The sequence below is a fragment of the Protopterus annectens genome, chromosome 12.part0 (assembly GCF_019279795.1).
Source record: "Protopterus annectens isolate FY-2018-M chromosome 12.part0, PAN1.0, whole genome shotgun sequence".
In the NCBI taxonomy this organism is placed as follows: domain Eukaryota; kingdom Metazoa; phylum Chordata; order Ceratodontiformes; family Protopteridae; genus Protopterus; species Protopterus annectens.
The window spans coordinates 631972017-631993641 of NC_056746.1; the positions used below are offsets into that span (position 1 = coordinate 631972017).

The 21625-nt window shown below is 47.0% G+C and overlaps 1 protein-coding gene across 3 annotated transcripts in view; it reads left to right on the forward strand.

The window, feature by feature from the left end:
* The window catches only part of INTS1 (integrator complex subunit 1), a 2399836-nt gene that overhangs the window by 2264259 nt on the left and 113952 nt on the right, over nucleotides 1–21625 (forward strand). For all 3 annotated transcript variants that reach the window (XM_044089756.1, XM_044089757.1, XM_044089758.1), the window contains exon 43: nucleotides 19855–19967. In XM_044089756.1, the coding sequence (XP_043945691.1) occupies nucleotides 19855–19967 (113 nt within the window). The remainder of the gene's footprint in view (nucleotides 1–19854; nucleotides 19968–21625) is intronic.

The following is a 21625-nucleotide window of genomic DNA, read 5'->3' on the forward strand; positions in this document are numbered from 1 at the left end:
TACTGGCAGAACATCATGAAAGACTGAATCTGTTTCAAAGCATATCTCCATGTGTACTGTGATTTCACTTGGCTTCAGATTTTCAATTCTTATTATAACTTAGAATGTTTAATACAGCCAAATATGATATTGTTTTATTGCCTTTAGGTGTCACAAAAATCTAGCTACTCCATTATCTTGACCTTGTTTCCAAATCATCCCAGTTTAGTTTTTAAGATTTATTTGCATTTAAACTGTTTTTCTCCTCATTTTGCAGTATTTTTTTCTAGTCCCTGTTTCACACGGTCCTTTGGGGCTTCCAGATTCTGCTGTTTCACATTGAATTTGGCTGAGAGGACTTGAGCTCTCCCATGAACACTGATAACTGTGCATGTCCTTCTGTATCATTGTAGCAGTATTCTTTACAATAGGGATGCTCTGCCAAGGGCAGCCCAATGTCAGACTAGCATACCAAAGCCTTAGGTTGTAAAAGGGATGTCAAACATCACATGTATACTACCAGCCCCCAGCATAGGGCATAAAGGTGATATACGGACATAACCATCCTCAAAACTTCTTTGCCTCCAGTCTGAACACCATCTTCATTTGTTGGTCTGAACACTCGTTTGTCTGCTGGCTACCAAGGTGTTTTTCAGATATGTGCCCCACTGTTTTTTTTTTCTTATCTTCCCTTTTTTGTGGTTGTTGGTTTCATATCGTCCAGAAAGGAGAAATGGCAGTGTGGGAGACAGATTCCCTGTAGGACCGTCCCGAGCAATGTTTGTTTTGTGTAGGTGCTTCTCATGACCATACATCTTGTCCGATTTGTCAGGAGTTTGTTCCAAAGACCTTGTGTAGTCATCTTTCCTCTTCAACCATTTACTTAGAGAGCCATTGTCTTAAATTCTTGTCTAAGAGTACCATGGAGGAATTGCCCTGGCCTGAGGGTCAGTTGTCCGTGAAGAAGGAGGCCAAGAAAGGTCAGTCAGATTCTTTGGCTGTACTGTCTCCATCCACTGGGTGCCTTTCTCGAGGCTGGTGAAAGGCTAGAGGAACGCCCTATTTTTCATGTGGATTCCTTTGCAGTAACCGGTTTGGAGGCAAACATGGATCTGGCTTCTCACATATCCCCAGCGGCTCTGCAGAGGCCTGTTTTGGATGCTCAGAGGGAGCCATGGCTGATTATTTCCAAAGAGCCTAAAGATGTTCCACAAATCCGTGTTAAAGGGGAGATTCCCACTATGCTTAGAGTGTCATCAAGGGTCCGAGCAACCTAAGATCTTTAGAAGCAGAAAACTAAGAATCTTTCTCCTGATTCCAAAGATCCTCAATGTGAATGGAAGGACTTCACACAGAGTTTGTTTCATGCTGATATGGCTTTGAAGCGCCCTCAGGAAGTCTCTCTTCTCCTCCCCTTGGTCTTCTACCCCTCTTAAGAGGCATAGCGAGCAGGTTTTGTCTGATGAAGAATCCTTGACCTGTTCTTCCCACATTCATTCTCCCTTGAACTATAGTTCTGAGATTTCTTTTGGTGATAGTTTCCCATATGGAATTTAAGTGGAACTGTACCCAGGTCTCAGATGTCCGGCAAAGGTATTATGGACGCCTTCAGATGGAGTCTCCCAAGCCCTCTGCTGTCCCTCCTGTTCTTGCTGCTTTGTTGGGTGCCTTTTCTACAGCTTCTTAGACTCCTGACTCCCAGCCCCCTGCTCCTAAGAAACCTGTTTTATAAGGTGGCTGAGGATTGCAAATTCCTTTACAAGTGTCCCTCTGCTGACCCTTCTGTTATTTCTGTTGCTTCTGATAAGTCATCTAAGCTTTTACCTTTTGCAAAACTGCTACCCTCTGACAAGGACAGTAGAACTATGGAGTGGTTGGGTAAGAAAGTATATACTGCTGCTTAGGGCACTGAATTACCAGACACATGACCAGATATATTTTGGCTCTTCTCTTTCAAGCCTGTTGGGTTATTTCAGATCTTACTCACTCTGAGGGGAAGACTTCAGTTCTTTCTTTACTAGGCTCATCTTCTCACGTAGCTTGCCATTCTATTAAATGCAGCTGTGATGCAGCTGATGCCTCGTCTAGAGCTGCTGCTTTTGTGTCTGTGTTGAGGACGTATTCCTGGCTTCGCCTTTGCCTGATGATATTAAGGCTAAGCTTATGGATGCTCCTGTGGATAATAAGCATCTCTGTGGTGCTGTTGCTATTGAATGTTTTAAGTCCCTTCAGGAAAAGAGTAAGGCCTCGCAGGATATGAAACATATTTTTGTTTTGCCTGTTCCCAAGTTTCAGAGGAATTACCCTACGGAACCTGCCTTTGTCTGCACATAGTCTCACCTTCCTCACAAAGTTAAAAAGGGTAGTAGGAGGGCTCCTTCTTCTAAGTCTCCTCAAACTCTTACAGCTCAGAAGCCTCTTTTTCCATACAAACCAGGTTCTATCTGATTATCCTTGTCCCTGACTCCTCAGTCACATTCCTCTTTCTCTTCATCTTTCCCAGTCCCTTCCAATTTGATTAAAGATCACTCAAGATTCGTGGGTTCTGTCCATCATTTGTCAGGGATATTTCATGGCTTGCAAATCTTTCCCCCTCCATTTTTGGGCATTTGTCAGCCTCCTCATGAACAGCTGCCCTTCAAGAAGTTCTGGCACCTCAAAAGGGTTAGGGATGTTACTCCAGAATGTTTCTGGTTCCCAGAAAAAAAGGTACCTGGAGAGCCATTCTAGATCTGTCTCAGCTCAACACCTTTTTGAAGGTTCCTTCCTTAATTTCAGATGTTATCCCTTCAAACCTCGATGTTCTTCGTGTTTCACTGTTGCAGTCATTACATTTGGGTTATCTGCCTGCAGGTAACCCTCAGCTGGCCTGACTATCAAAGTCTTGGATCCCTGCGTCGGATGCTGTCTCTTCTTCCATGATGTCAGGTCGTCAGGGGTGTAAAGCATGCAGCCGATGTCATTACATCAGTCTTTCTTGACGTGCAGTGCCCGAAGCAGAAGCAGTTCACAAGTGCCGGTTGGCCGACTCCTGAAATTTTTGTTTTCGAGTTTCAGAACCGAAGTTATCAAAAAAGCGGGATCCTTTTTTTTCTTGCTCTAAAACGATGTCAGTAAAAGTTAACAATTGTATTACCTGTGGAAAGCAAATACCTCATAAAGATTTTTATTCGTACTGCTTTCCTTGCTTAGGCCTAGACCACGACATCCCTTGCTGTCGGTTTTGTGCCTTATTCAATTCTCAAACTATTCATCATCGGTTCATTTTTGCGTCAAACTATTTCAGTGCTCTGTTTAATTATCCAGAAATGGCTTCGGTTAGCCATCCGACTACCGGCATTCCGAAAAAACGTAAAGATAAAGACAGAGATAGACCGCATAGGTCCAAAGCTGCCGTCAACACTTCCGTTAAGCTAGTCGCCGGTAATCAGTGAGGCACTTTCGCAGCCCCTGATACCTGCTACTTCAGATTTGCAGACCTCTACTGAGACCCATTCGGAGTTCGGTATGCAGCGAGATGCTTCTTCGACCATGGAACCTGTGGGTGTCTCTACCTTGGATGGGTCTGGAGCCACTGTGCAGGCACTGGCTTCTGAGGGTGTATTCAGGCCTACTGACTTGCTTTTCAAACCGTGGCCATCTTCTTCTGCAAGGCTTAAAACTCGACCCACGCCTGGAAAACCGACGTCCAAACCACATGGTCAGGCCCATATGCCTAAAAAACAAATAATAAAGATGGCTGAAGACCTTATTACTTTAATTAGGGGAAGCCAGCCTTCACCCTCTAAGAAACCTAGAACTGATTTTCCTTCTGATTCTTCTGAACAGGATTCTGAAATTTGTTTCTTCTGATTTCCAGGATTTGCCCTTATCTACCTATGAGCATTCTGAAGCAGAAGACTCCATTCCCTGTGCTTCCCCTCCAGAAGATTTTTCTTTTGGTGAAACCTTGCACACTCTTAGGGAGCATTTCTGCTGGAAAAGCCAGGATTACTCTGACTCCAAAAAGAGACTTAGGGAATTCTTACTCCTACCTCAACACAGGCTTTTAGCTATTCCTCCTGTCCTGGACATTGTAGATGATGCCTTTTTGGAATCTAGCCTGGCCCCAGACACTTTACCTCCTGCTCCCAGGAAACCTGACAGGTATTACAGAGTACCTGACTCTCTCACAAGTTCCTCTTCAAGAATCCTACTGTGGACCCAGAGACCATTTCTCAGGGACCTAAAGGCATTAAGGCTACTACTGCCAAAAACCCTACCCCCTCTGATAGAGATTCCAGGGCCTTGGACAGATGGGATAAGAAGGTATACACTTCTGCTACTTTGGCCATTAGGGCCTTAAACTGCCAGTTTCATATGTTAAAGTATCAGCAGCATATTATGGGACTACTTAAACAGAAAATGATGTTGATTCTGACTGTGCTGAAAATAAAGAATTACAGGATTTCATGCATTATGCTGAACAAGTTGATAAACATACTTTACAATGTGGTTTTGACTCTTTAGAAGCATCTTGCAGGGCTGCTGTCACTGGGTCTGTTCTTAGAAGGCATGCTTGGCTTAAGGAGCAAAATTTGCCAGATCATGTTAAAGTTAAATTACTGGATGCTCCCTTAATCCAAGACCACCTGTTTGGCGACAAAGCAGAAGTAGTACTTAAAAAGATGGAGGAAAAAGCTAAATCTATGCAAACTGTTAAAGATTTCCTGCAAGTACAGCCTCCCAGATTTAGTAGGCATTGGCCTTCTAAGTATTAGTCCTTTCCTGTCTCTTCAAGGCCTTCTCAGTCCAAACCCAGGAACAGCAGACCACAGGCCTAAGCAGTGGGGGGCTCCCACTTCCAAAGCTGGAAGTAGTAAGACACCCCCTCTATGGAAAACTGTCACAATGACTTAACCTTAAACCTTTCAAGCCCTGCTCAACTAAATGCTCCATTAGGAGGAAAGATCGCCCTGCATGCAAAAAACTGGGAACTCGTTACCCAGAACAAATGGGTTTTAAATATAGTTTCCCAAGGATACAGATTCCATTTCCACACCTTACCAACCCCAAACGGTTGGCCAGACCTACCCCCAAATCAGTGGGGAGAGACTCCCCAGCAGGTTTTCTCTCTAAGTATCAGGGCTTTCAGCCTGTCCCAACAGAAGAAAGGGGACAAGGTTTTTACTCAAGACATTTCCTGGTACCCAGAAAAGACAGCTCCTGGCATCCTGTCATGGACCTCTCTATTCTAAACACCTTTTTGGTAATCCCAAAATTCAAAATGCTAACTCTTCATCAGCTGCTTCCTATGCTAGGCAAAGATGCCTGGTTGGCAAACTTGGACTTAAAGGAAGCTTACCTGCGCATTCCAATAAGGGAATCTTGCAGGAAATACCTACGCTTCAGAGCAGGCTACATGCACTATCAGTTTTCTGCACTTCCCTTTGGCTTATCTACTGCGCCCAGGGTATTCTCAAAGTGCCTAGCTCCAGTCATTGCATTTTGCAGGCAAAGAAATATTCAAATATACCCATACCTGGACGATTGTCTAATTCAGGCAGAAAGCCAGAACAAGCTACTAAATCATGTGGCATTTGTAAAGAAACTGCTAACCTCACTGGGGTACACCATAAACAAAAAGAAATCTCATCTAGTACCCTGCCAACAAATTGTATTCCTAGGAGCAAGCTTGAACACAACTTCCCAGATGGCTTACCTCACGCCAGAGAAAGAAGTTTATTTGACAGCCTACTTCAAACTACTGGCCAAACAGACCCAGCTATCTGCAAGGAAAATCCTGCAAGCCATGGGGTTCATGGCCTCTTGCATTCCACTAATTCCATATGCAAGGCTGCATATGAGGAAACTACAATGGTATCTAAAAAGCATATGGTGTCAACACTCTCAGGACCTGGAATCAATGATTCCTATCATTCCTTGTTTAAAGACAGAGTTCCTTTGGTGGGCAGAGGCCTGCTATCACAACAAGGGACTGCAATTCACTCTACCCCCTGCCACCCAAACCCTAACAACAGATGCATCAGACTATGCATGGGGGGCTCACTTGGCAGGGCAGTGCATTCAGGGCAAATGGAACCCGAGTCAAATGCATATCAATCAGAAAGAAATGTTAGCTGTAAAGAATTCCCTGACAGCCTTCAAGGACCACATTCTTCCAGGACAATTATTGGTAAAGATAGACAACACCACTGTTATGTGGTACATAAACAAGCAGGGGGGAACCCACTCGTATCCTCTCTGCAGATTAGCCATGGCTGTGTGGGACACAGCCTTGAGCTACCAAGTACACCTCTCTCCTGCCTTTGGTAGGCCCTTCCTTACCACCTGTGGTATTTTTTGAAATGTCATCGTTGGTATTCTCTCACTTTTTTCTCTCCCTTCTTTTGTTTCTTCTATTAGGATAGCTTTGTTGCCTTACTATGTCAGACAAAGCTAAGTTGGGATTTAAACAGTGTGACAAGTGCGGGCGTAAGATGCCCAACTCGGACGGACATGCTCGTTGTGTCTACTGTTTGGGCGTGGACCATATTAAAGCTGACTGTGACATTTGTGCTAGTTTTAGTAATTGTACACTAGCAGAACGTAAAAATAAGCTTATTTTAAAAGGTTTAATTAAGACACCTTTTTCGGAGGCCCTATCTGGATCAGAGGTCTCACCCCCTCCTAAGACCAAAAAACATAAGGAAAAACATAGTCACTCGGTTCCTGCATCTCCATCAGTTAAGGAACCGAGTAAGCTCCGTGCTTCTCCGGCACCCTCGGCGCAGATCTCTTCAGCACCAGGCTCTGTATCTTCTCCCTCGGTGCCGTCTATGATATTCGCCCCTGTTTCTGTTCCAGCCTCGACACCACTGACTTCGGCGCTGTCCTTGGATCTGACATTGGCTCCTATGACTGTACCTGCTTAGGCACCATCTCCAGCCATGGTGCTGATAGTTTCTTCAGCTCCATCGGCTCCTAAAGTCGAATATCTCCCAAGGACAAGATACTCTCCAACTTATGACCCCTTTAGGTCCACCAGAAGTTTTTCTGAATTAGACCTAGTGCGGGTTGTGGACCAGCTTCTGTCAGCTAGGGGATTGCCCATTCCAGCGAGACCTTCTGTCCCTCTTGGCTCGGAATCTTTTACTACATCTTCCCCTGTTTATCCTCTACCCAGGTCCCAGAGATCTCGGTACCAATGTCCACCCCGGTGCAAACTGTCTTGGCCCCGACAGCAGTTTTTCCCCTGTCAGCACTGACCACCCTTTCTACATCGGCTCCGGTGGAGCCGATGCTCTCTTGGAGCAGTGCTTGGACCGTTCGTACCTTGGTACCTAGCCCACCACCTATTTTCTCACTGATGCTGTCTATGTCCATGGCTCCGATGACTTCCAGTCCTCTCGGAGCTCCTCACCTGGACGTGGGCTCCTCAGGGCAGGGTGTGACCCCGGTTATGAGGTTGTCCTTCTCGGTTCCGGGCTCCCATCCCTCTTCGCGTGGGCCTGCTTTCTAGGTGATGGAGAAGGGTCCTTGCCTCTGCAGGCTCGCAGTCAGCACCAGTGACATCAGCATCAGAACCCCCCCCCCCCAGCATGCAGCTGTCCCAACCCCCTATTTCGGGATCCCGGGCACGGGAGCCGCAAGACCCCCCCTTTGAAGGAAACCCCTTCTCCAGAGTCCTTCTCAGATGATCCCACTGGGGAGCCACCTCGGAAGAAACGGTGTAAGAGGAAGCACCTTGATTCCCCGGAGGACTCGATCACCGAAGACACCAATTGTGATGAGGCGGAAGAGTCCCCACAGTCTCCCCGAGATGACATCTCATTCGGAGACATTCTCGAAATCCTCAAGCATTGGGGAGACTGGAAGTCCTCTAACCCTACTTCTGTGGAATCTATGTTCCTGCAGGCCTTCCGTGCCCAGCCATCTACATACTGGGTGACCCCACTGGCAGATGACCTTGTTAAGCTCATTGTGCAGCGTGCCTGGAAGGCTCCGGACAATGTAGAACCTGTCCCCCAGAGGCCAGACAAAATTTTATTTACACCTGAAGACCAGCCCCACTGGTCCAAGCGGTTGACAGTTGATACCATGGTCGTGGTGGCAGCCACCAAGAGGGAACTGGCAGGAGATAGTTCCACTGTCCATCCTCCAAACAGGGAGTCTCGGACCATGGACAGACTAGGGAAGCGGACCTATGCTTCAGCAATCTTCGCCATTTGGTCGCTGAACTATCTGGCACACTTCATTCGCCTCCAGAGAGACCTAATTTCTGAAATGTCTTCCTCTTTGGCAGGGGTACTGCCTGATGAGGTACGTGACACTGTCGCCTCGCAGCTAGCTACCCTTGAATCCATCTCAAACTCCTCAGTGTGTTTGATATCTCACCACCGAGGGGGCAGTTCGAGCTGCCACATCAGGAATTGTCATGAGACGTAATACTTGGATGAAGTTGTATGACTTTGCAGACCCCTTTAAATCTTCCTTTGTCAATGCACCTGTTGACGAATCTGCACTTTTTGGACCCAAAGTATGAGACACACTTGCACGAAGTGAGAAAGACGGAAAAACCTTGTCTGCTGTGGGCATACGCTTTTCCAACCCTCAGAGGTCCTACTCCAGGAACTAGAAGGGAGGAAAAATGTGGTTCAAGAAATCCCAAATATTTTTTCATGACACTCGTGGTGAGCAATCCCCCCGAGGCAGAGGGGGCAACTCATCTGGAAGACTCTCCTTTTGGGGTAGAGGGGGTCCTCGTAACCAGGGCGCTAGAGATTCTTTCTCAGGCAGACCCTACCAGAGCTCCTGAGCAGCGGCCCGAATGCTTTCCACTGGAAGCAGTTGGGGGTCATTTTTCTCTTCACCTACCAGCCTGGCAACTTATTACTACTGATGATCTGAAGTAGTTAACTTCATTTGTGCAGCAACCTATGGTAATCTGATCCGACCTCGGATCCGAACCGGCAGTTTTCAACAGCTTTAGATCTGAGCTCCAAGCTCCTCCCCCTACACATAATCCCCTGCCAACCCTGACTGACCTCAGATCTAGTTTGCCTCAGTTTACTTCAGCAGCTTGATCCCGAGTTCCAGGCGTTTCTTTCACTTTTGTGAAAAAATTTAACTTTTCGGACCCTTTTATTAAACTTTTGGTGTGAGTGTATGTTCAGGTCCCTTTTCTAATTTTAAGACTCTCTTAGTTTACTTTATTTTTTTTCATATTTAACCTCCCCCTTCCTTCATGGTTCCGTACAGGGTTGTGTGTGTGTGTTTGGGGCCTAGTGTGTGTGGTTTTACCCTTTTAGTTAATATGTCTGAGGCCCCAAAGCTGATTTTTTTCTAAGTGCACCGAGTGTGACCATAAGCTGTCCCCAGCGGATGGCCACACTCTGTGTGTGTTGTGCCTTGGGGTTGAGCACCTGTCCTCTGGTTGTACCATTTGTGCGGCGTTCAACCCCAGGGCACTCAAGGACCGGAGGTCTAAGCTGATTCTGGCGGGTCTTCTGCCCCCGGACTCGGCTTCTACCTCCGGTCCTCCCGTGGCTCCCGCTGCCACTCCTGCTTCCCTCCCCCCGGCCGGGACTCAACCTCCCGTCTTAGGCCCGGAGGAGAGGGAGGCTAGGAAAGAAAGAAGGAGGGAGAAACACCACAAGCGGATGGCCGAGGCCTCTGCTTCGGCCCCCCCCGGCTAAGCGGTCTTCTCCCTCCAGGACTTCTGGGTCTCCTCCTTCTCGGATCCGGTCCCCGTCCTTTTCACCGGGTCCTGAGGAGGAGGAGACCCAATCTCCTTCGAGGTCATCGAGGTGACACTCCCGCCCCGCCTCGGTGGCCTTGTCGAGATCTACCTGAAGTCTCACGGATGCAGATTTGGACCGGATGATGAGAAGATTCCTCCAGGCCCAACTGCAGATGGGAGTGCTCCTGCCTCCCCCCCTCCGGGGGGGGGGAGCTCGACCCCCTTCTTTGCCCCGATAGCTCCTTCTCCATCCCGTTTCCCGGGTTCGGAGTCTTCGGAGTCGGGCAGCCTTGGAGCCGGGGGTATGTCGGCGCCGATAGTCTCGGGTACTTCGGCGCCGTCACTCCCCTCGAGTCTGTCGGGTTGATTTTCTTCGGATCCGAGCTCTCGGAGCCGAGGGCTGAGCTTCGGATCTGGGGGTATCGGTATGTCTTCAGCTCCGTCCAGGTCGGAGCATGCTGGTCTGTCGGATCCGATCGTTTCGGTGTCGGCTCCGATCCGTCCATCGGATCCGAACGAGGGTCTGCTTTCGGATCCCAGAGACAGCAGCTCTCCCTCGGCATTCGACGTGGTGGAGAGGGCCCTATCGAGAGATTCCAGGCCCCCGGCCCTTGCCATGGCTCCACCCTGCACTCCTTCTCTGTTGGGTCTGACTACCATAACCCGGCCCCAGGGACAGCCTGCTTTGACGTCCCAGGTAGTTCCATTGGAACAAGACGTGGCTGGTGAGACCTCCACGGACAGCACCCTCGAGGAGGTTCCTCACAAGCGAAGGTGCAAGAGGAGGCACCTGGACTCTTCAGAGTCCTTGACTGAGGACACGGATTTGGAGGAAGGGGAAGGCTTCCCAAGATCACCCCCTGAAGATGTCTCATTTGGTGACATCATATAGATGCTTAGAATAAGGGGGGGGGTGGCCTGCCCCAAAGCCTACCTCGGACGAATCCATGTTCCTGGAGGCGTTTGAAGCAGGCCCGTCTACCTCTTGGGTGTCCCTCTGGCCGACCCCCTGGTAGGCTTGATTACTACTAGGGTGTGGAAGGAGCCAGACACTGTGGAGCCAGTCCCCAAGTGCCCGGACAGGATTCTTAGCCCACCCTCTGACAAGTCCCACTGGAGTAAGGGTCCCCCTGTAGATGCCATGTTGGTGGCGGCAGCTACCAAGAGGGAACTTGCTCAGGAAAGTCCCTTGGTTCATCCCCCGAGCAAGGAGTCTTGGTCGATGGACTGCCTAGGGAAGCGGGTGTTTAGTTCGGCTACCTTCTCTGTGAGGTCGCTGAACTACATGGCACATGTGCTTCGACTGCAGCGGGACCTTATCAAAGAGTACGCTACGTCGCCCCCCCGAGTCCATGTCGGCAGAGGACAAACAATTGCACTCCACCTGGATGGCCACTCTACGATCCATTTCTAACACCTCTATGCGGCTACTGTCCCATGCCACGGAAAGAGCCACTAGAGCCAGCGGAGCGGGCCTCGTCATGAGACGTCAGGCCTGGCTCCGGCACTGTGATTTCGCAGAAACCTTTAAGGCGTCTTTCGCTAATGCCCCTTTCGATGGTTCTGCCCTCTTCAGCAAAACTGTGCGAGATACCTTGGTCCAGAGCGAAAAGGACGGGAAGACGTTGTCTGTCGTCGGAGTCCGCTTCTCTGCTCCCCAGAGGTCCTTCTCTAAGAACCAAAAGGGACAGAAGAAGATGTGGTTCTGGAAGTCGCAACAGTCCCGTCCCGCTCCGGACTCCCAGCCCTTCCGCGGCAGAGGAGGGCAGGGTGGACACCGCCCTAGAGGCAGAGGGGGCCCGTGGAACTTTGGATCCAGAGAACCCTTCTCGGACCAACCCACGCAACACCCCTGAGGGGTTGCCCGACTGCTCCACTCTGGAGGCAGTCTGGGGGCGTTTCTCGAATCACCCAGCAGCTTGGGAGTCCATCACGACAGACTGCTGGGTGCTTCGCATCATATCCAGAGGATATCAGATTCCCTTTTCTCGTTACCCACGCAACCCTAGATACCTCCCCGATGTTCCACCCGATCAGAGGGAGGCCGCAGCAATGGAAATCCAACATTTGCTGGAAAAAAGAGCCATCCAACACGTCCCCCCAGACCAGTGCGGGTCCGGGTTTTACTCCAGGTTCTTCTTGGTGCCAAAAAAGACGGGGGACTTAAGACCAATCCTCGACCTCTCTTCCCTGAATCTGTCAGTAACCAAAGAGAAGTTCCGCATGGTCACTCTTCAATCCATTCTCCCCCTTTTGCGGGAGAACGATTGGATGTGCTCTATAGACCTCAAGGATATGTACTACCACATTCTGATGGACAGGCGATCCAGGAGGTTCCTCCGCTTCCGGCTAGGAGCCAGTCATTTCCAATTCAGGGTCCTCCCCTTTGGTCTCACCACAGCCCCCAGGGTGTTCATCAAAGTGTTAGCAGTGATAGCGGCTCACCTGAGGCTCCAGGGAATTCAGGTCTTCCCGTACCTGAACGACTGGCTCCTGACCGCCCCGACAAGGCATCTACTCTGCGCAGCCAGAAACTACTTTCTTCGTCTAGCTCCCCGGCTGGGGATCACTATCAACATAGAGAAGTCGTCCCTTATTCCGACTCAGACCATAGACTTCATAGGGGCCAGATTAGAGACAAACAAACTCCTAGCTTTCTTGACCACAGACCGGCTACTAACCCTGAGGCTACACGTGCAGGCCATTCTACAATCACCAGCTCCTCCGGCGGAATTGGTTCTGAGGGCTCTGGGCTCAATGGCGGCAGCAATCAACCTATTGCCAATGGCACGTTTGAACATGAGGGTCTTACAATGGACCCTTCAGGTCCAGTGGTCCTTTCTTCAGTATCCTCTGAGCCATCCCATTCCCCTCAGCAGGGCTTGCAAGAGGGCCCTCCTATGGTGGCTCCAATCTCCGGACCTCCAGCAAGGACGCCCCTTTTCTATGACCCCTCCACTAGCCACGGTGACCACGGATGCCTCCCGCCTCAGGTGGGGGGGGGGGGCATTGTTCGGGCAGGACAGTCCAAGGCACGTGGAACCTCACGGAGACCTTACTGCATATCAGCGTCCTAGAGATGAGGGCAGTGCTGTTAGCGTTGCAAGCACTTTAGGACCTTCTTCCTGTAGGAACGATTGCGATTCAGACGGACAATATGTCTGTTGTCTGGTACATCAACAAACAGGGGGGAACCAGGTCTTACCCACTCTGTCGAGAGGCCATGAGGGTGTGGGAATGGGCGATCACCAACCGCTTTCTCATAGCAACGCACATTCCGGGACGGTCCAACATCCTAGCGGACAAACTAAGTCACACCATCCTGTTACCATACGAGTGGTCTCTGAATCCCGAGATAGCGAATCGGATTTTCGCCAAATGGGGTCAACCCTGTTGCGATCTTTTTGCCTCTCCCTCGAACACAAAATGTTATGACTACTTCGCTCTCATTTCCCCCTCCGGGGAACCCCTGAGAGATGCTCTGGTGCATGCTTGGCCTCCTTTATGCTTACCCTCCTCTTCCTCTGATGCTGAAGTTTCTTCAGAAAGCCAGCCGGTTGGGGAGCAGGATTATCCTCAGTGCCCCGTTTTGGCCTTATCCTCAGTGCCCTGTTTTGGCCTCCTCAAACCTGGTTCCCTTACCTTTGGTCTCATCTGGTGAATCCTCCTTGGATTCTGGATCCCCGTCCGGATCTAATATCCCACCCCCTAGATCTCCCAGTCCCGAACCTGGACAATCTCAAGCTCACAGCTTGGCTTCTGCAGTTCCACTCATAGCTAGGACTCCCGGTATCTCTTCCCCAGTTAAAACTATTCTAGTAGCAGCGCACAAGCCTTCTACTAGAAAGATCTATAGTAGCAAATGGAAACGTTTCTCCATTTGGACAGAACGCCAAAGTTTGGATCCTTTCACAGCTCCTTTGCCTGCTGTATTAGACTTTCTGTCAGGGCTGTTTCATCAGGGGGCTAGTCAAGGTTCAACTAGCAGCTATCTCTCATTATCACGTGGGAAATGAACTGGGCCCTTTGATCACCACGAAATTGTGTAAGACCTTTTTGAAGGGCACCTTTCTGCTCAGACCTCCAGTGAAGGATGTAGTCCCTCCTTGGGATTTAACACTGGTGCTTCAGGCCTTGACAGCTCCCCCGTTTGAGCCTGCAGCTTCAGTAGATCTTAAATTCTTGTCATGGAAAACGGCCTTTCTTGTCGCTATCACCTCTGCTCGAAGGGTCTCTGAACTACAGGCCCTCTGTGTAAACCCCCCATACTTGACCTTTCACAAGGATAGAGTTTACCTCAGGACCAATCCCTCTTTTCTTCCCAAGGTTGCCTCTGAGTCAAATATTAACCAGTCCATTAACCTGCCAGTCTTTTTTCCTAATTACCATAACAAAGGGGAATACAAATTACACTCATTGGATGTGCATAGACAATTTCGCTTCTACATCCACAGGACATCTGGTCATAGGAAATCCGACCAGTTGTTCGTCTCCTTTGCCAAATTTAACTTGGGTAAATCTGTATCTAAAGTTACAATGTCTAGGTGGATTTCACAGTGTATCCTTTTAGCATATGAAAGTTCGGGCAAGCCCGCACCTCAGGGAGTCCATGCCCACTCTACTCGATCTATGTCTACCTCTGCGGCTTTTAGAGCTAGAGTCTCTTTGGATGATATTTGCTCGGCAGCCACTTGGGCCTCATCTCATACCTTTATCAGTCACTATAAATTGGACATTATCTCCAGAGGGAGAGCATCCTTTGGCTCTCCAGTGCTCCGGAACATCCTTCCATGAAGGCCGCCCAAGGTTCAGGTAGCTGGGGACTCTGTCCCATAGGTTGCTGCACAAATGAAGTTAACTACTTCAGATTAAGAAGTTATGTACTCACCATAACGTTCCATCTGAGTAGGTAAACTTCATTTGTCAGCAACCGTCCCTCCCTCCTGCCCCCTCACTTGCGAATGTATTCATACTCAGGTCCATGGGTTTTACCCACTTTATCTTTGAGAATAATAATCTTATAGCAGTTTCTGCTGTTGGGCAAACTTGATCTGAGGTCAGTCAGGGTTGGCAGGGGATTATGGGTAGGGGGAGGAGCTTGGAGCTCGGATCTAAAGCTGTTGAAAACTGCCGGTTCGGATCCGATTCCCATAGGTTGCTGACAAATTAAGTTTACCTAGTCAGATGGAACGTTATGGTGAGTACATAACTTCTTATTTGGGTGCAGAGAATTATATCCAGAAGCTACCTAACCATTCAATTTAACTCCCAGACCCGTCAAATGAATCCTTGATATACCACCCAATCATAGGGAAATAACAGCATTAGAAATAGAAAAGCTGCTAAGAAAAAGAGTCATCCAACCAGTCCCACCAGACTAGACAGGATCCAGGTTTTACTCGAGGTTCTTTTTAGTGCCAAAAAAAGACAGGTGGACTGGATACCAATCCTGGATCTCAGCCTATTGAACAAATTTATCAAACCTCAAAAATTCCAGATGGTCAAGGTACAGTCCATTCTCCCCTTCCTAGGGATGACACCTGGATGTGCTCTATAGACCTCCAGGATTCTATATCTCTATTTCTATTCAAAAGATCCTTCAGTACCTGACAACTCTTTTACATGCAGGAGCCTCAGCATCGACGATCACTATCACGATCACATTTAGCAGCTATCACCAGTTTTCATAATGGATTTGATAATTTTTCGATTATGCCACACCGCCTATGCAAGACATTTTTGAAAGGAGTATTACACATTAAGCCTCTGATCAAGCCTCCCTTAGAACCCTGGTACTTGACTTTGGTGCTTCAATCTCTCACAGGTCCTCCTTTCGAGCCCTTTGATTCATGTGATTTAAAGTTTTTGTCATGGAAAACCTTACTTCTAGCAGCACTTACTCAGTGAGAAGAGCATCTGAGCTGCAGACCTTGAGGGTCAAGAGACCTTACTTCATCTTCCACACGGATCGGGTGTCCCTTCGTACTGACCCTTCTTTCTTGCCCAAGGTAATTTCTGGATTTTCCATTAACCAATCTATTGACCTGCCAGTTTTCTTCCCTCAACATTCTAATAGAGGGGAGTACATTTTGCACACCCTTGATGTGCATTGGCAGCTTTGTTGTTATTTGGACAGGACTAAATCTTTCAGGAAAACAGATCACTTGTTTGTGGGCTTTGCAGGACCCAGATTGGGTAAACCTGTTTCCAGAGTGACTTTATCCTCCTGGCTTAGAAACGTCATTACCTTTACCTACCAACAGAATAAGCTATCCTTACCTTCCAGAATAAAGGCTCATTCTACCAGATCTATGGCTACTTCTGTAACATTTCATTCCAGAGCTTCTATGGATGATATCTGCACAGCAGCCACTTGGGCTAGACCTCATACCTTTATCTCTCATTACAAATTGGATTTGACCTACAGGGGGGTGAGCATCTGTGGGTTCTATGGTGCTCAGGGATATCCTTCCTTAGGGCCACCCAGGACTCAAGTAGCTGGGGACTCAGTCCTAATTGTAATGAATAAACAAAGATTTACATCATCAGATAAAGAAGTTATGTCTTAACATAACGTTCCATTCTTCCCACCCTCCTTCCCCTGCCTGGACTCCTGGTGGACTTTAGGAACTCCTCGTTAGGGTATTTGCTCAGACAGAGCCTTCTACTATTTTTTAATTACTCCTTTATTATATAGGGGTGGGCAAACTCGATCTGGAGTAACTAGGAGAAGAGTATTATGGGTAGGTCTTAGCTGAGAGTTTTTGGCTGGCGCGAGCTTGGAAACGGCCATATCGGTTCCGAGGACAGAACTGAAGTCCTAATTGTAATGAATGAACAAAGATCCACAACACCGATGGAATGTTATGGTAAGACATAACTTCTTTTTCAGCATCTTCACTTCGCTGTTTGTCTTCTGCAAAGCCTAGGGTTTACAGTGAAATTTCAAACATCATTCCTTACTCCTTCTTAGGCTCATGTGTTTCTCAGGTGCAGGCTCCAGACTGTTCCAATGCTGGTGTCTCTGCCTCCTCCCAAAGCTTTAACTCTGATTGCATTCTTTCAATCCATTCTTCCTCTGGACTCCATTATGGACAGAGAGTTTCTAAGGGCTGTGGGATACATGTCTTCTACCATTCCAATGTTCCTCTGGCCAAACTTCATTTGAGAAAGCTTCAGTGATTCCTAAAGTCAGTCGGGCTTCAATATTCTCTTCCTTTGGATTTTCTGTTTCCCCTTCTCCCATGCCTCAAACTAGAACTACATTGGTGGATTCTTCAGTTGTCCTTCAGCCCAGGGCTGCCTTTTCAAGTTCCATTCCCCACTGAGGAACTCATTTCAGATGCCTAATATATGGGTTGGAGGCCTCATTTGGTCCTGTGAAAGTGAAGGGTCTTTGCTGTCAAAAGAAGGACCACATAAATATCAAAGAGATGAGTGTGCTTCTGCTAGTCCTTTAGGCCTTTCATTCCCTTTTCCTTCTAGGGCACCTCAAAATCTTTGCAGACAATACCACAGTGATGTGGTACATCAACAAGCAAGGGGGAACAAGGTGTTATCTCCTGTGCAGACTAGCTCTTCAGGTTTGGGATTAACTGTCTAGTGTCAGGTGACTCTTCAGGCTGTTTATATTCCTTCAGATCAGAACATTGTGGCAGATTCTTTGAGCAGGTCCATAACACAAACTTACGAATGGATGCTTCACAGAGATGTGTTTCTGGACATTGTCCACCAATGGGGTACTCCTCAAGTAGATCTTTTTGCCTCCCCGACAGACAGCTTCCTCTATTTTGCACTAGAGTCCCATGTCCTTTGGCATAGAATATGGACGCCCTCTCTTTTTCCTGGAAGGGGATGTTTCTTTATGCCTTCCTTCCCCTTCCTCTCATACCACATGCCCTGTTCAAGATAGAACAGAATGCTCCCAGAATGAATCTTATTGGCGACTTCCTTTTGCCCCAGACAACATTGGTTCCCTCTTCTTCTGCGTTTACCCAAGGACAGTTATCACAAGTTACCTCACAAGGTGGACCTACTCACACAAGACAAGGGGTCTGTCATCCACTCCCACTTGTCCACTCTTCAACTGGCACTGTGGATGATAGGGTTTTGATACCTTTTAGGCGCCTTTTTTATCTGAGGACATGCTTTGGGTTCTGTTGGAAGCCAGAAAACCCACTACCTGAAAATCTTGTTTATCCAAATGGAAGAGGTTCTCTGTCTAGTGTCTTTTTTGTATCCTGGATCCACTTACTGTGGAAGTTCCTTAGGTTCTGTCTTATTTGCGTGAATTGCTCAATGCTGGGTTGGCATACTGTTCTGTTAAAGCCCACCTGTCAGCTCTTTCTGCTCATCTGCCTTTGACCCCCCCTTGGCTTCAAGATTCAAGGTCAAACAATTTCTTAGTCATTCTTCATATTAGCCCCCCACCCCCAAGAAGCCTATTTCTCCTTCCTGGGACCTTAATTTTGTTTGGAAAAATTGACTCAGGCTCCTTTTGAGCCTGCAGCTCCAGCTTCCTTACAACATTGCTCTTAGAAGACTGTTCTTCTTATGGCCCCTTACGTCAGCCAGATGGGTGTCTCAGCTGCAAGGCCTTATGGCTGTACCTCCTTTTTTTGTTTTTTATAATGGCAGGGTGTCTCTTCGTACTAATCCTTCTTTTATGCCCATGGTGGTTAATGAGTTGTCTTTTAATCAGTCTATTCATGTGCCCACTTTTTTTCCCTGTCTCCACAGTCTGTTAGTGAGAAGGTTCTTCACAGCCTGGACTTGGCATACACAATTCAGATATTATTTGGATAAAATTAAAGCCATTCATAAATCTGAACAGCTTTTTGTTTCTTTTTATCCTAGGTCTTTAGTTTTGGCTGTTTTTAAGCAAACCATTTCTTCTTGGATATCTAAAGCCATTTCCTTTGGTTACTCCTTTCATGTGAAAAGCCTTCCTTCATCTGTTAAGGCTCATTTAACCAGGGCTGTGGCTTCTTCTGGTGCTTTTTTCAAAGGTTTGGATACTAATTCCATTCTTGAGGCAGCTACTTGGATTTCTGTGCGTACTTTTACCAAGCACTATAAGTTAGCTGTTGTTTCTAGGGCTAGAGCAGGATTTGTCAGGGCTATCCTGCATGACTTTCTTGAGGGCTTTGCTGGGTCTTCCTTTTCCCAACATTCTCCCTGAGCTTTTGTATTGTCCCTATTGTAAAGAATATTGCAGCAGTCATATAGAAGGACATAATACAGTAGTGTAAAATCTTACCATAACAGTAAATCTCCTTCCCTTCACTGTTGCAGTATTCGCTCCCTCCCTTCTCCCCATTTCCTTTCTCCTTCTGGATGTACGTGGACTGAAATTCCTCCTGAGGCTTTTCATTTCTGGGGATAGTACATCCGTACATCACCTTTATGTCCTACGCTGGGTGCAGGGAGCATACGTGTGACATACGACATCCCTTTTACAACTTAAGACTTTGGTATGCTGGCCGGACGTCGGGCTGCCCTTGAAAGGGAAACCCTATTGTACAGAATACTGTAACAGTGAAGAGAAGGACATCTACTTTTATGGTAAGATTTTACACAACTGTACTTTCTTGTCCTTGGAAGGTAGTAAATTGGTCTGTTTTCCTTTCTTTTCTTTTTTTCTCTCATGTGTCGCTTCTTATTTGTTTTAGATACATCTGCAGCTTGTTTTCACATGTCACTAAAATTATTATTTTTTTTTTTATATTTTATTTTTTGACAGTTTTTATGCAGGAGATAGCTTGCTTTATACTCTGTTTCTTCTGGTGCTAGTCAGAAGTCCATGTCATGCCTTAAATGTTGTTAATTCTTTGACACTTGAGAGGGCTGGTTAGGAGTTGTACAGCCAAATCACTACCTACCCTGATGCCTAGTGGAGAAGAGGTTAGGATTAAACTTTCTACATCTGTGAATGCAATGTGTCTTAAAAGAGAAGACTAAATCCTGCAGGTAGTCACATTCATGCTGCTTTGGGAATGTGAATGCTGTAGCCCATCTTAACTGGTACAAGAATTTTCTGCACATTGAAACCGGTTGCATTTAATTATGATTTTAACTGCATTGTGTGCAAGAAGGGGTCAGAGTGAATGCACTGTATGCTGAAGCAGTCACTTTTCTTTTTTTTATGTTTACAGCAATTTGTCATCAGAGAACTGTGACCTGGTGCTGCTAAAATCTCTCTTGGCAGGACTCAGTCTACCTTCAAGGAGCGGGTCAGCAGAGAGAGGCCCAGAAGAGACAATGGAAGGTGAGCTAAGTGCAGCAGTGTTTGATTATGTTCATTATCATTATAACAATATGCAAAATGCTAATAATTTTTTTCCCTTTGTTTCCACACTCAGATCTGGTGGTTGTGTTTATAGGGAAATTATTTTGTTAGTCTCCTGCAGTAATGCTGTACCAAAAAATGCAAAGTCAGTAAGTAACTTCTCGGAAGCCCTTATTATGAGGCTTGTCTGGCATTAGAAGGGTCTATATTAGATCAGCAAACGCTTTAACAAGCGAACGCTGATTGATCGACCTTATTTTAGCGAATGTTCAAAATATCGAAGCAACAGAAACCCAAATTTTTTCCTAGGGAAAGAATTCGGTTGTCTGTTTCTGTTGCTTCGGTATTTTCAGTGCTGTGGTGGAAAGTTACGGGTCGGATTCAGGTAAGTGTGCGATTTGTGTGGATGTGAGTGTTAGGGTGGGTTAGGAGAGTTAGGGTTAGGACTCTGGTTAGGTATGTGTGTGATTATGTGGACGTGAGGGTTAGGGCGGGTTTAGGTGAGTTAGGGTTAGGGAGCGGGTGAGGTAATTGTGCCATAATGACGGACCTTAGGGTTAGGGTTTGGGTTAAGGTAAGTGGATAGTTAGTGGTGTGTGCATAGTTTAGTGTAGGGTTAGGTGTCAGATTTTAGGTGTATGTGTGTGGATTTCTGTTTGTTTGGTGTGCTTGTGTTGTGTGTATGTGTTTTGGATCAGCGATTCTTTTCCCTAGGAAAAAAATCGCTGATCTGACAGTTCAAGATTGTAAGCTTTTGCTTACATAAGGTTGATCAATCAGCGGTCACTTTTTTAAGTGTTCACTGATCTAATATAGACCCCATTAGAACATGGTGCAGTCCATTCATGCATTTTCTGTTTAGAATCACGAGAAGCCGATCCTCTCAACACTGGGGTAAGCCAGAGACCCAGTCTTTGGTGATATGCCAGTCATTTGGGGGATGGACACACACACTGGCAGTTTTGGCAGATCATTTTACCTGCCTACATGTCTTTGGAGTGTGGAAGGGAACTGGATGACTGGGCAAAAATCTATACAGTCTCAGGAGCAAGTTTCTCAAAAAAAGGGTCACTTTCAGTACCCCTAAAGTTTGTACCAAGACCTTGACCATGGTGGATTAAGCATTGCAGATTAAGGGAATCCCATATGTTACCCTACCTAGAGTACTGGTATTTGGTAACACCACTGCAGGACTCTCATGTGGCATTGTTTATACGAAGTAATAAAATGCTGGCTAAGATACCCTAGATGATGTGGTGTTACAGCAGGTACCTGTGAAACAGCCTTTACATTTAGATTTTGGAGGGGCTTTGATCAACCACTCTTGCAAGTGAATCCCAAGGACATCATAGTCAGATTACTGCAATGAAGAGTTAAAAGTCCTGTAAGATGCCTAAACATACTGCAGATGCACCTAGTATAGTTGTAATACTGTCCTCCAGTCATCCCAGACATTTAGTCCAGTGTTTGTCTTCCATGCAACATCACTAATCTGTTTCCTCAGAGCTGACTGATCCATTTGGAGAATCTTTCTGTAGCTTCCTTTAATTGTAACTCCATAATAACTGGTGCTTTTGTATGACTACCAAGGTTTTAAGTACCAGCATTGAAATTTCTTGTGATTTCATTTATCTCAA